Source organism: Zeugodacus cucurbitae, chromosome 2 (genome assembly GCF_028554725.1).
Source record: "Zeugodacus cucurbitae isolate PBARC_wt_2022May chromosome 2, idZeuCucr1.2, whole genome shotgun sequence".
Classification (NCBI taxonomy): Eukaryota; Metazoa; Arthropoda; class Insecta; order Diptera; family Tephritidae; genus Zeugodacus; species Zeugodacus cucurbitae.
Window position 1 is genome coordinate 74,597,398 of NC_071667.1, and position 15,103 is coordinate 74,612,500.

The window sequence follows — 15,103 nt, forward strand, 5'->3', positions numbered from 1 at the left end:
TTTACAATTTCTTTTGCAAAAAGAAATAATTTTGAAAAATATTACACTAACAAATTATAAGAAGTTATTAAAGCAGATATACGCATATTCACATATTATATATTCCAGAAGAGACTTGCCTTTAAGCAATGTAAAGCATTATTGACCCGCTCAGTACACCTGTGTGTATATATATATGTGTGTAATAAACTTAAGGTACTAGACTAATAATAATATTAAAAACACTTCGCAAATCGATGCTTATGTATTGTTTACATTAATTAAATTTCTCGTTTTTTTTTTTGTTTTTGGCACATCGAGGGTACAATACAGCAACGAAAATTTAACAAAACGCTATAAATTTTCGAATAATAAAAAAATAAAATTTACAAAATTGCCGGCGAATTGTAAGCGCGAACATTTAATTGCATACACTTATCTACATACATAAAAGCGTAAATATGTATGCAATTCAAGTAAAATATTTACACAACTGCACTTAATCATTGCAATTATTAAGTGCTCGAGTATTCTAAAGCGGCTACGCCATATTACATACATACAATTATGCCGTTAATGACGTGCATTTTATATCGAGTATCAGTGTGTATATGTCTGTATGCAAAATATGAGTAGGAGACAATCTTAAAATACATGCTTAGAAAATATATAATTTGATTCCTCTGCTTCATATACTTAATTTCGTCCTTTTTTTGTTTTTGTATTATGCAGTTTTTTATATAATTAAATGTATGTATGTATATCACCTTAACTGTATGCTTATTTTCCTTAATTTATTTAAATATATATGTATGTTTATGTATATATGCAGTATGAAAATATGATTTATGTTTTTGTTTTTTCTTTTATTGCATTAATTTTAAATTTTTGCTTTCTAATGACTATTATCTAATCGTATTATCAGTGCATCGACAACGTTGTAGATCTCATCGAAATGCGGTCGTGCTTCAGCTTCGGCGCACCAGCACTTCAACATGAGCCGATACATTTCGGGCGCTGTGTTTTCAGGTGTCGGCATGCGATAGCCTGTAAAAGAGAGAGAGAGGGAGAGAGGATCAAAAATAAAAATTTCAAATAATGCTTGTGAATCTTAAAATATGTTGGATAGTTTACTGAGAGACAATGGGTTATATTTTGTATTGGACCAAACTAATTTTTCCAGAAGTTTGAGTCATAGTTAAAAAAAGTGTATTCTTCGATTTTCGAAGTTCGCCTCTAAAAACGAAATATGTATTTAGATTCGAAGTTCGAATTAAAAAATTATTATTAATTACAGGATATATTCGAAATATAGATCTAATCTAAATTTTCTTCTTAATTCAATGGTATATAAAGCTTGGTCGTCAAGCTTATATGACAGATGTTATAAGGGGTCCAGTATTTTTCGAAATATATATTTTTTTCGAAGATCAAATTTTGACCCTTCATAATAGTAACACCATTGAATTAAGAGGAAAATGTCGTTTATAAAATATCTTAAAATCATGTTTGTTTCTATAACTTACCTGCATCGATTCTCTCTCGTGCCCGTGAATTACTCATACCCGAGTAGGGTGTATCACCTTTAGAGAAAATTTCCCACATTAAAATACCGTAGGACCAAACATCACACAATGAGGTATATTTGCCAAAATTTAATGCCTCCGGCGCTGTCCATTTGACAGGGATTTGCTTCATGCCATCGGAAACTAAAAAAAGAGAAAAAAATATTTATAAAAAATTACTTTTAAAAATACCACAAAGGAAAATATTTTGAAAAAATTTAAAGTTAATAAATTAAAATGTTCATGTTTAAATGCTTCCAATATTTTTTATTATTATTATTATTTTATTTTAATATTAGTCACAATGAGGGAGTCATTTAAGAGACAAGATTTTCGAATTGAAAAATATCATTGTTTTTATTGAATATAAAATTTCTTTTTATAAATTAATTTTGTTTTAATTTTCCACAGTTAATTTTTTCTTTTAATTTTTAGAACACTTCTCTCTTACTTACCAATATACTCTTCTTCTTCACGTGACATTCCGAAATCTGAGATTTTCACCGAGTTTTCAAAATCAACCAAGCAATTACGAGCGGCGAGATCACGATGTATACAGTTTTTAGATTCCAAATAGCGCATACCTGAAGAAGACGAAAAGTATTTTTATTGAAGAAAATTTTCAAATAACAAAAAATTAGCCATATTTTTAAATTGAACTCACCAGCCGCTGCGTCGCGACACATGCCCATCTGCTGACGTGTCGTCAATGAATTTGAGTTCTTGCGCAAATAATTTAGTAAAGAGCCGCCTGAAATTTATTAAAAAAAAAAAATGGTTTATTTAGAAAATATATTATTGAGAATTTCAAAATAGTATTTATTTCAAATCATCATGTTGAAGCTACAGATTTGGAATTAAATTTGACAGAATCAGCTATTTTGCTGACGTCACATTAGCAAAGTAAAAAAGTGACAGTTTTGATATTAGAAAACCATTTTTTGGTCATAATTTCATCCATACTCTAGTATCATTTGAATCATAAAAGAAGAAATTTTGAATCAAAAGAAAAAACTCCTTTCATCTTCATTTCACCCACCTGGCACGAGTTCCATGACAATCATAATCGGCTGTTTCTGCACACAAATACCAATTAATTTGACAATATTTGGATGATCGTACTGCTTGAGTATGCGTCCCTCTTGCAGGAACTTGCGTTTTTGTTCATCGGGCAGCGTCATGCGGCAAGTTTTCACAGCGACATCCTGTTTCGTAGACTTCAACTTGGCTTTATAGACATCACCGAAGTTACCCTGCGATGTTTATAAATAAAAAAAATTTTCAAAATTATTGCATTTAACCAAAAATATTGCATTCACACTCACCCGTCCGATCTTCTCCAGCAATACGACATCATCATTACTCAGCTCCCAGCGTTCGCGGCAAATGGCACGTCGCAAGATGGCACCCGATTTCACGGTGACCGGCAACTCCGATTGATACTGATGCATGATGAGTTCCTGAATGCTGGGGAATGGCGGACCTTCGAAACGGAAATGTCCATCGACAGTGGTTTGCACAATGAAATGCTTGTGACCATTCCAACAAACGCTCAACACAATTTGACTCTCTTCGTTGCGTATGGTCTCACGCACGAGGAAATCACCGTCGTTGTTGAGCAAACGTACGACTTCTTCACGTGGCAGCACGCCATGGAACCATTCTTCTTCGTACAGTGGTCGATTGGTCGACAGTGACATCTGTGGAGTAGATTTTGTGTGTGATTATTATATAAAGGATATCCCTTTATATTATATGCTTAATTTTAGTAATACAAAAATTATTAAAAAACATAAAAAAGTCAGCGAAAGCAGCTGTTTACATAAATTATTTGTACATTTACATGCCCACAGAATTATAAAGAGTTGAAGAGCGAACCAAAGGAGAGTTTATAAAAAAATATTATTTTGCTGGAAAAATAGCGCAGTAACTTATAACATATATAGAAACGTTTTATTTGAAACTAGCTTGCATATTTACAAAATTTTATTTACTTAGTTGTAGCATATTAACTAAATTATATATAAAAAATAAAATTATAAAAATGTTTAGTATTTTTTATTTATTAAAAATAGTCTTATAAGTATGAAACAATAGTTTGAAGAATTTTTATTATTCATTAACATTAATTAAAAATAAATTTTACAATAGCTTGCGTATAATGCAACAATTTATTTCGATAATTATCGATTACTAAAACAAGTGTATATACCCAGCATTTATTATATATAGCGACTAACTAACTACAATTGAACTTCCAAACTCAAACTCAAACTCAAACTCAAACTTCTATAACCCGAAATTCTCCATAACTCGAACTCTTGAATTGGCAATAGAAGTCAAATTTCATACAATTTATTTCCGTAACTCAGAAGTCTCTCTAACGCGAAGTTTTTTTTTGTGGATTATTGTGATTCGAGTTATGGAAGCTCAACTGTATTACTATATATTTCCATACATATAATATATTAAAAATATCTGGGATGTGAAAAAGTGTCTTTATAAAACAAAAAAGTATGTATAACCCCCAATATTTTAATATTTTATAACATTCCCATTATTGCACAAATAATAATTGTATATGAATAGTTCGCAAAGCTTATTTTGAAATAACCTTGAGGTTGAAAGCTACCTATGTCTCGATGTGTTCAACGATAACAATACTGATCAGAATTTTCCAGATAAAAAAACTCAGTCTCCTCAATCAATATCCATCCATCAATTAAAATGTGTACAGCTTGTACTGTAGTTTCGATTGATCTTTATATTTTTTGATCAAATACCACTCCCAAAGGGTTAATACATTCTAGACAAATTCCCTTACCACGAACATTTTCCCCAAATTAGAAAGTTCACTATAAGCTTTTCGGTTAGATCAAGAGCGGTTTCGGAAATCATATAACTGATTCCATATAATTTAAATAGAGGAGTTATAGATATACATATATGTATCTCCATAAACCTCATTGACTTGCTGCTAGCTCATTTTTCAGTTGCGTGAAGCAAAAGTGAAGTCTCTGGCTAAAGATGAAATATGTGATATCTTGTTTGGGTAGGTCTGTCCCAAAATAAAACAAATCAAATACGGGTCCAAAACGTATATTTAGAATCTCAATTTTAAGAGGATATTCATTAAATTTATTCTGTCTTCAATTAACTCGAGAAAGAGTGATATGACTTATATTAAAAAATATGTAGCCAATCTCAAACTGCTTATTACATATAAAATTAATATATCGACTTCAAAGTTATTAGTATCGATTATTTCCACCCATCCCCGAGAATGTAAACAATATAAATATTGAAATATATTACTTGACAATCCTAGGTGACGCTATAAAATCTATATGTATGCCTATATTCAGCTATATTTACCGATTTTGGGCGACTTTATTTTTATTAAAAAAAATAATAATAATAACAATAACAATAGAAAAATACAGCGAAACAACGCACGCGCTTATGTCAATATATTGCATGGAATATTTCACGCTGTCAAAATTGGTTCGAAGTATATTTCAAGTATATATTATTTTTAGGCGATTACGTATTTGGCAGGAACTAGGTATGTAATTTTTATGGTTTTTTCAACAATTAAATTTAAAAAATACTGTTTTGGCATTAAATGTGGCGTATTTCACATCCGTTTGACCGCAGTGTTATGGTTTGCTTTGTATATTTCAGATTTTATTATATTTGTGGAAATTTATAGCACCAACATATTTTTGTTTAGTCTTCAATTGAGAAACTTTACATGTTTTTTGTTAGACGGAGATATATATTTTGGCACAAGCCGACAATTTTTTTGACTCTGGTGTTTTTTATTGCAACACGCATTATTTGAATGCCAAAAAAACAATAAACCTTTTGTAAAACACTTAAGAAGTCACAATTCTTACAAGCATAAACGATTTGGGTCGTTTTTTTCTCGCTGGCGCCACCGGCGGCCCTACGATTTCTGTAGGAGATGTCAGTAGTTGTGAGGAACTACAACTACTTAGACCCGAAGAGCTCATTTTGAAGAAGCTTAAATGCTGCAGGATGCCCTCCGTGTTTGATATTTATTATTTATTAACTCTCACACTTGAAAAAGCACGGCAGTTCAATATTTATCACGAAATTTGTATAAAAAATCGGTTGATTTTCACATATTCAAGACAATATATAGTATTTTTCTCGGTAAATGTCGTCACAAAACGCGGCACTTGTAAGCGACCGACGATTGACTGAATGGGTAAACTGAATGCGGCTGTTATTCAGCAATATTTAGATGCTAAAAATCGTTTCAATTTAAAAATGAAAAGGAAATGTGAAAAAAGTGGAATGAAAATCGCCTATACTTTGCATGTTTTCGCTGCGCACGCCTTTCACAGAGACCATATACTATATAATATGTATACGCTGCTCTTGAATTTCCGCTCATTTGGAGCGCATTGGCCTATTTAGAGAAATATAAATGGGTACGCGGCATATTGTGGCGCTCTGTTGTATTGCCCAACATTCAATTTAGATCACTTATGTCTTTTTGTTTTGATTTTTTTTTTGGTTTCACAGCCCCAGCTTTTGCTATTTAGCCATAATATTCCGTGGCAAATTCTAACAGAGAGCACTCTTGGTTTAGTTTATTTGTTAGTCCTGCTAATTTTAGTTCGACCGCAAAAATTTTTGTTGCTCTTTGAAGAGATTTTCCTTGCTCTTCGTTTCCTATATGAAATGCCTGCTTGCCTGCCAGTCTCAGTGATTGCATGACTCAATGTTGGAACGCGTCCAAATTTCGACCAGAACCAGAAGTTAAATTAACCGGCTGCTTTCGTATATAGTTGTATTTATTTGTAATCAATTACAGTACATTATGCCGTGTAACAGGTGGAGATGTGAGCAGCGTTTATTAACTAGGAGATTTGTGTCGATTTGTAATGGGAATAAGTTCGAAATAATAAAGTTCACATGGCAGATTTTGAACTCCCGTCAAACCAGCTAAATAGAAGTAGACTCAAACTCTGGTTTCAAATATATTTGGTATACCTTCTTGATCTCATTTAAATTTATATCGTTCTTGAAATATCTACTTTTATTCTATGAGATCGGTATATCTCCAATACTTATAAGAATTATCAGTTATATCATGGAAAGTGAGAGCTAATTTTATTTTTTACAGGTGTGAACCTTTTTGCCGTTCGCTCTGCCGGTTACTCGATTAACGACCAGCTGTTGTTCATTTTTGTTTTTGCTGTTCATAAGAAATTGGTAAGTTTCATTACCTGATTGTTATTTTATCAATAAGCACAGCCAAATTTCTAGCGTGGAGAACAACGCGCAGAGTTACAACCCGGTTTCAACTCGATTTGTATTTGATTAACAAATAATGGAGTAAATTAAAATTTTTCTTTTTTCTTTTGTATGGTAAATCGATCTAAATCAACGATTTAATGGAGCAAAGGCTAGTTAATTGATCAATTAACTACTGTGCGAAAACGTTATTAGATAAAACAGTAGTTCGGTTAATTAATAATCAGCCTGATTGTAGGCAACGTTTCATCCGCATTGCATGATGCATGATTTTTAGCATACTTTTAGGATAATCGATATTAAGTTTGATATTTTCAAAAATCAATAATGATTTTCTTCATAAATACTATTTGTATGTAGTTTGACACCAAAAATAAGTTTAAAGAATTAGCCTAAAAATATGTGGTAATTACGTGTATACAATTATGATTTAATAAATGAGTAGATAAATATAATTATTTACAATGATTACGATAATTAAAAAATTTAATTTTAATTATTAAACCGTAACTTAACATAAATACTAAAGTATTTACAATACAATTTCCATGCCAAGGAAATTCTCCGAGTGTACGAAGTAGTAATTATTTACGAAGCAACTTCAGCAAATCAGAAAATTCTCAACATTTTTTAGCAATTAATAATCAATATTATTTACAGCAGTTTAACATGCAGAAAACTTCATACACAAAACTATATATACACTCAGTATAATCACTGGGTAATTCCCGTTAATTAGGTGAGAACTTAAAATATGCGAACACGTAGGCGCTCAAGTGTGTAAAACAATAAATAAATGCAGAGATACTCCAGTGAATGTTTGTATAATCATAAAAACCCCGTTTACGGCAACAAAACTTAATGATTATGAAGTTCAAATAAGCTCGGCTGGCAACGCGGGGATGCGCTAATTGCTCTACATTACGAAATAAAGAGGTGACAATATGTGATATTTTTGATTTTATTGGTGCGCTTTTGGTGCGTAGATGATATACAGAGAGTGTGTGCAGAGTGTCAGAGAGTAGTAGTTAAAATCAAGAAACGCAAAAGAGATATAGAGTAAACAAAATGCTAAATTGTGGTCAAAACACAGCTACTTCTATATGGTATATTGGATGCATGAACAGCTACAGTTGCGTGTAATTATAAATGCAGCTACGGATGCAAAGTTCATATAGATACAATATGGTACTGTATGGTATATGCTTTTTGGCGCTTCCTTTTGTGCGCCTGCGCTCGTGCAACTGCGCTGGCGGCGGCTGCTACTACTTCTACTACAACTACTCACACTCATCGCCAAGCTGGGTACGCTGTAGCAGTGCTCCTTCAAGCTGAGGTGATCCTCACCACCGCTGCCTTCATCTTCGGCCTCGGCAGAGCTCGTCGAATCAAAATGTGTTGCGGGCTCGATGAAGGCGATTTTGTTCGTACACTTCTCGGGCGGACATGTGCAGAACTCCTCAACGCCACCTGCATCGCAGTGCTCCGCATTGACTTCGTCACGCTTGAAACCGAAGTCTTTGCTGAAGTCGAACATATTCTTGGACGGATGTACGCGTCGGCGCTTCGTGCATTGTTTGCATATTTTATCGCGTTTAATTTGGAAATTTAGCAGTTTGGCGCGGAATGTTTGACGCAGCGCTTTGGACTTCGTCTGTATCTTTGGCACTTTTAGGCGTAGCTTTGCGGTCATGGCTAATGGCTCGGTTTTGGACGGATTCGTTGTGCCATCAGCAACTGGCGCATTTGACGCCGGCGTTTGCGTTGCGGTACTCGTTGTATTGTCTGTGATGTTATCATTGTGGTTGTTGTTATTGTTAGATGGCGTTTTCTCCTTAGTCACGCTGCCGTTACTTTTTGGTTTGGTGTCCGTATCGCTTGTAATTTGTGTAGCACCGCTATCCACCGCAGCGCTGTTAGTTTTTTCAGCGCCGTCAATGGCGCGCCCATTGCTCTGCGTTGACTTACCGAGCTCCGGATCGATCAACTCGAACTGATCGCTCGTCTCTTTGTATTCCACTAATGTAATGGTTGTCTTCGGCACTTTCGGCGTTGCGTTCTTCTTCGTGAACTCCTTGAGATTGGTCATAATGGCATTAATGGACTTTTGTGAGAATGAGACGGAGCGTTTCTTTGAGTTGCCACCAACACCAGCATCACTATCTTTCTCCTTGCGCGTTGCACAAGTGCGACAGTCGGAACTCGAGCTTGACGAACGTTTCGAAGAGCAGTGCGCCTCCTGTTCTTCGGCGGTTTTCGTGCGTGTTGTGACGCCAGCGGTATCAGCCGACTCGATTGCGTCTAAGTTCAATTGTGGCCGTGTTGTAGTAGTTTGTGGCAACTGACGTTTCAAGCGATCATCTAGTGTACGATTCAGTTCATCGATTTTATCCAAATGCGCGTCAATTGAATTCTTTACGGCTGCTTGTGTATCTAAAACCGCAGTGGGCCCTGCCACTATTGTTGCACTGCTGTTGCTCTCTGAAACCACATCCAAATCCTTCTTCTCCACCACCACCACATCCGTGCGCAATTCACGCGCCATCTCCACCGTTAGTCTTGTGCTGTCTTCGCGATTTATTTCGATTTTCACATTCTCTTGTCGTCGCAAAGCTAACTCACCACTTCGAACACTGTCACAGTCACCCCCCAATGATTCACAACCCCCTAACAAATCGGCATATATATTAATATTATTATTATTGTTGTAGTTCGTGTGATCGTGTAACTCTGACATTGGCTCATTCGGGTTAGTATCAATGGATATAACAAAAGCGGTTGGCGTCTCCTCCTCATTCAGACACAACATGGACAGTTGCGTGCGTCGTAACTTGGGAAACATTTTGGCATTAGCGGCGCCACGATCGAACATGATCACCGAATCGGGATCGATGTCATGCAGACCGTAGCTAGTGTTAGCTTCGAGGCTGGTAGCCATGCGCAAGGGGTTAGTAATGGGCTCATATTTCGCAGGACTGGTATTTACCGACAGCGATCCGAGACTTTGGGAGCGCGGCTGTAGCTTGTTGAAGCGTTGCGTGCGTATACGATTCGCGGTGGGCGTGGTCGGTTGCGGTGTCGACTTGCGCTTGAACGGTCTACCGCGCAGCAGTGTGAGTACGCCACCGCGTCGCCGCAACTCGTTGATAATACTTACGCCTGTGGAATTGGTCGAGGTTGCTGAGTTCTGCGAGGCGGTGTTTTATTTGTGTCGAATTGTATTATTTATATTTTTTTAAATAGTTTATTTTGCAATTTATTGTTTGTATTGCAACCGTGTGTTTGGGTGTTTATAGAAATAAAGTAGGGTGTATAAGAATATTTGTATTTGGGAGAAAAAGAGAGTTGAATAAGTATAAGTACATAAGTTCATAAACTTAAGTGAAATAGTGTATTTAGTGTGCCCAAACCTTAATTAATTCGAAAATGAAGTGAATATAAAAATCATTAAAAATGCTAGACAGATGTATCAAAAAGTATAGTGCTTTCGTTGTGTGCTTTGGATGAAGAGCTTAAACTTGAAAGCTCAATATGTTAATTAAATTTATACTGACTAATTTTGCCTAATTTTTATGTGTCATAAGAAAGAGCTTTATACCCTTGAACTCCTTAAAAAATTTAGGGTTGTATTTTGATAGTGCAAGTGCAAGTGAGCTTTTTTGTTCGAGCTTTTACGATGAAAGCTATAATTTTGTGACCGAATGTTAATCAAATACAACTTTTTAGGCTTTTAAGGCTTAATAATGCCGAAAAGATGCTATTTTTCTAACCTAGTAGTCTTGTAGAGCGGTGAATCGGACAAACAATTGCTTAAATCAGTTAGACTAACTTTATCCATGGAATAGAGAATATGAAAGAGTTATACAACTCCACATACCCTCTTAAAAACACAGAAGTAGCGAATCGAATACGATTATTATCTCTATACAAACAAGTCTCATATATAAATTGGTCTAGTTCTTTGAAGCTTCGTTTACGATAATAGGATACTTATGTAGAGTATTGTCCTGTCGAAATCTTTATACTTTTCGATACATCTATTACCAAAACGTCCTATTTTATTATCATTTCTTCAAGTGTATTAAAAGTTACTCAAAACCATTGCCATCAAGCGACATGTATTGTACCTAAAAATAAATCTAAGCTGCTTAAACCAATTACCATAAGGTACTAAGACTTAATCCCTTCACCTGCTTTCTGTGTGTGTATGTTTGTGGTATAAATTTCTTGGAATAAATAGCACTTTTCGTAGAATATCCTAAAACACTTACCTGTTGATCGTTGTTAAAACTGTTCTCTATGAAATTCTGTTCCAAATGATCATCACAGCCAGATGGCAACTCTTCGCAGCCAATCTCATTCAAAGCGCACTTTATCATGTCCACCAACTTTTGTTTTTGCTTCTCCTGACAACGCAACGCATTGAGGTCCTTCGATTGCCTGCTGTTTTTTTTCGGAAATCAAAAAAAGTTACCATAGAAATTTTATTGTCTCAAAACAGATATCTCCACCTACTTCTGACTATCTTTGGGCGACTGTATGCCATTGCTGGCGGTGCTGCCATTGCGTGTTATGCTGCCATTCGCTATCGGCGAACCGCCATTCGCATGCTCGATCATCTTGAGCTGCTTCTCTTGGCAATCCTTCACGGACAACTCCAAGTCTATGAGACGCGAGCGCAGCCAATCGACTGTGAGATTATCAACGGTGAGCGTATTCGATTGCAATTTGCCGGGTATATCCTCGATGAGTGCGTCGTCGAACTGGAATACTAAAGGTGTGGTGGGGGAGGTTCTATAAAGCGAATAATTATTAATATTGAAAGTCAGAGTGCTTGCAGTTCAAGTGTTACTTGTGTTTCTCGGTGAATTCCCGATATTCCTCACTGGGATTTATGCTGTTTATCACATTGTCGATGCGTTTTTGTATTTCCTTGAATTTGTCGGATGTGAGATCGCCATGCTGGCTTGTCTCTTGCAGTATATTCTTCCACAGCAGTATGAAACTCTCTTGCACGGATTGTTGATGCTCCAACAGACCGGGTAGCAATACTGTACGGAAATCTTTCTCCACCTCGACGGCTTCGGTAATGGAGAGTACATATTCGTTGTGGGTGAGATGCAGTTTGCGGCAGGCTTTCTGGTATTTATCGCGTACATCATCCAATTTACGACCACCACGACCGGCTGGAAATTAATTAGTGGTTATTAAGCATTAATTGAGTTAAGGTATAACGTTTGTAGCATTTGGAGTCATAATTTTTTACACAACTATTTTAGAAAGAAGAGTAAATTATGTTGTAAGCAAGATCTTAGAAGATTTTTTAGATTCATTTTTTGGGTCATGGAAAAATTTAGAGAGTTCATAAAGATTACATATTCAATATAGGCAGTTATAAGTATTTTTAATCTTAATAAGCGATACATTCTTAAATAAGTATGTAAAGATTCGTTTTCATAATTACATTTTATGTAGTGTTCCTCAAAGCGTGTCCGCAGTGCCTTATAACCCTCGAGATGTTTCTGATATTCGGCTTTCTTACGTACGACTTCGTCTGTGAGCTAAAAAGAGACAAAAAATTAACAAATTAGTAAAAATTTATTGTGATAATAATTTCATAAACGAGTTTTAATAATAGTGTAATAAGTTTTAATTTATTTATAAGCCCTTCATTTGATACAAAATATTTTCTACGTACATAATATCGCTGAAAAAGGAGTACAGCGTAATGAAGACGGTCCATATATGCAATGGAGCAGTAAACAAGTTGCAGAAGTCCAAAGGTTAGTTATAAAATTTAAGCAGTAAAGACTCATCCCATTTAGAAAGTAAGATACGCTTAAAGATGTGTTCAAAAAATAGCGGGAATTATAAATTTTAAAATGAGACTATTTTAAAGGCGACGATATGAATGTGGACGAATGAATATTATTATTATTTTTTTTTTCTTTCAAAAAACGAAAAATAATGTACTGTCTTTAGAGTAAATATAATAAATTTTTTCTTGATTGACTTTCAAGATTTTAGAGAAACCCTCAAGAAAAACCCATGGTTTCAGTTTAGTTAATTAATCGAATGTACTTCGCAGTTTATTTGATTGATAACGTTATGCAGGTAATTTGGAGGTAGAGGATGCCTTCTGAACTGATTTACAATGAACTTTTTGGGATACCTTAGAAGTAAAGTTTTCAACGGCTAAGATTTCAGGGAAAATCTTTCAAGGCTTTATTGAATATTTTCCCTTCAGAATGTTGCCGTGTTAAAATATTATATATGTCGGCGATGTTTGAAAATATATTTCTTCTGGTGCTCTGGTAATAAATATAGAGTTGCAACATTATCTGTATGAATATCGAATTGAATAAAATTGAATATATATTTTTCTTGACTGGCGTTGGCAGCGCTTACAGTCCAGCCTACAACAGGGCGCCATTCTTTTCTCCTTTTGGCAGTTTGGCGCCAATTGGTAATATCTAATGAAAGCAGCTCGTCCTTCTCAAACTGGTTCTTCCAACGGAGTTGAGGTCTTCCCCTTCCTCGGCTTCCACCAGCGGGTACAGCATCGAACACTTTTAAAGCTGGATCACTTTCGACCATTCGAACAACATGCCCTAGCCAGCGTAGCCAGCGTAGTCGAATAACACATATAGCTCATCATTCCATCGTCTGCGGTATTCGACGCTGTCAATGTTTAAGGGACCATAAATCATTCACAAAACATTTCTCTCGAAAATCCTAGTACCGTCTCATCGGATGTTGACATAGAATGCGATGACTATTTGTTTGATGACATGAGGTATTTCGTCTTGTCCTATATATATGTATATATAAATAACCTCAGATGAAGGCTAAAAAATTTTTGGTGGTACTAATTGAAATAATCTAATATTTATTACAAATACCTAATAATACTCTCGTAAACCAATATATTGTAGTTCTCAGGAAACCAATGACTTTAATTATTGGTAAAATATGAACAATGACGTAGAGAAAAACATATATGTAACTAGTTATCTGCAATATTTATAAATACAATTATTTCATCTAGCATAAAACTTCTCATAAATACGACAAAATTCAATTCTCTCACCCAATTATTTTCCCGGCATACATATGTATAAAACCGAATTATGCCAAATATTTGCCGCCAACTGATTACAACATTTGTATGTACGCTGTACATATATAGCCAGCAGGTAATTTTGTATATTTATTTGCATATTTACGCCGCTGAACGCATTTGCTTAGCCCAAATAGCGAGAGAAAAGCGTTTGTAACTATGAGAAAGTGCAAGTTATAAATAGCAAATGATATGTACACGTATTTCTGCATTAATTTTATTGGCGTCACTGGTTTTTGTTGTTATTACCTGTTACTATTTGCCGGCATTTCACAACGGAAACCGCACAAACAACTCGCGGCAGCTGAGCAGACGTGCAAGTATGGGGAATTAAGCGGTGATAACAGCAATAGCCGGTACAATAACAAAAACAACAACAGTAACACTATATAACACTAACCCACAAATTGAACGCAATTTTTATGACAACTCACATACATACATACATACATTTATATATAATATATACAAGTGAGTTTGTGGTATGCACAACACATTGCCTCAATTATGGTAAAGTCAAGAGACTTTTAATTGAAACTCACTTTTACTTGTGCATACCAATTGTTTATAAAATCCACATACCGTTATGTGCATATATACATACATATATAGTGGTAATGCAGCTGTAATTTATGTATGTATGATACACGTGTATGAATAATTGAGAAAATCCGCGCGGCATCTTGTACTGTTTCACTTTTCTATTCCGTCCACTTGTCTTAAAACAAATTATATTTAATTTGTTGGTATGTTTGTATGTACGCTCTGCACATATTTATAGCTGTATCTAGCGTGTAGGCATTAAATTTGTATTTGTCTTATAGCTATTGTAAATTAGTATATGTATGTTGGCGTTGTCGCATTTTACACCGCACCGTACGTGATGAAGACCACGTAAAATTGCAACAAAACGCATTCGCCGATTTTATTGCGTTTTTAATTGACTACACGCGAGCACAAGCTTTGGCACAGCGTCTTACATTGCAGCTTATTTAGGCCAATTGTCGTGGAGCTTTTTTTCTTATGCAAAATATTGCATTGTTGTAGGTATCTATGTATATAGTATAACGGTGAATTTTTATGTTCGCATATATATTTTTAAACCTGCTCAGATGAGCTGAGGAGGGTGAATAGTGAAATATTTTGATGC

The 15,103-nt window shown here is 35.1% G+C and overlaps 1 protein-coding gene across 6 annotated transcripts in view; it reads right to left on the reverse strand.

The window, feature by feature from the left end:
- Positions 1 to 145: 145 nt before the first annotated feature.
- LOC105216112 (tyrosine-protein kinase Fer) overlaps positions 146 to 15,103 on the reverse strand; it is a 76,415-nt gene continuing 61,457 nt past the window's right edge. For 3 of the 6 annotated variants that reach the window (XM_011190423.3, XM_011190421.3, XM_011190420.3), the window contains exons 4-14: positions 12,298 to 12,394; positions 11,686 to 12,019; positions 11,349 to 11,627; positions 11,105 to 11,276; positions 9,820 to 10,020; positions 2,870 to 3,244; positions 2,584 to 2,797; positions 2,209 to 2,295; positions 2,000 to 2,128; positions 1,506 to 1,688; positions 146 to 1,026 (exon numbers count right to left, since the gene is read on the reverse strand). In XM_011190423.3, the coding sequence (XP_011188725.1) occupies positions 875 to 1,026; positions 1,506 to 1,688; positions 2,000 to 2,128; positions 2,209 to 2,295; positions 2,584 to 2,797; positions 2,870 to 3,244; positions 9,820 to 10,020; positions 11,105 to 11,276; positions 11,349 to 11,627; positions 11,686 to 12,019; positions 12,298 to 12,394 (2,223 nt within the window). In that variant the 3' untranslated portion in view covers positions 146 to 874. Of the gene's footprint in view, positions 1,027 to 1,505; positions 1,689 to 1,999; positions 2,129 to 2,208; positions 2,296 to 2,583; positions 2,798 to 2,869; positions 3,245 to 5,443; positions 6,118 to 8,121; positions 9,258 to 9,398; positions 10,021 to 11,104; positions 11,277 to 11,348; positions 11,628 to 11,685; positions 12,020 to 12,297; positions 12,395 to 15,103 lie in introns of those variants that run through there. The other 3 variants (XM_054225398.1, XM_029042772.2, XM_054225375.1) reach the window with 3 other exon arrangements.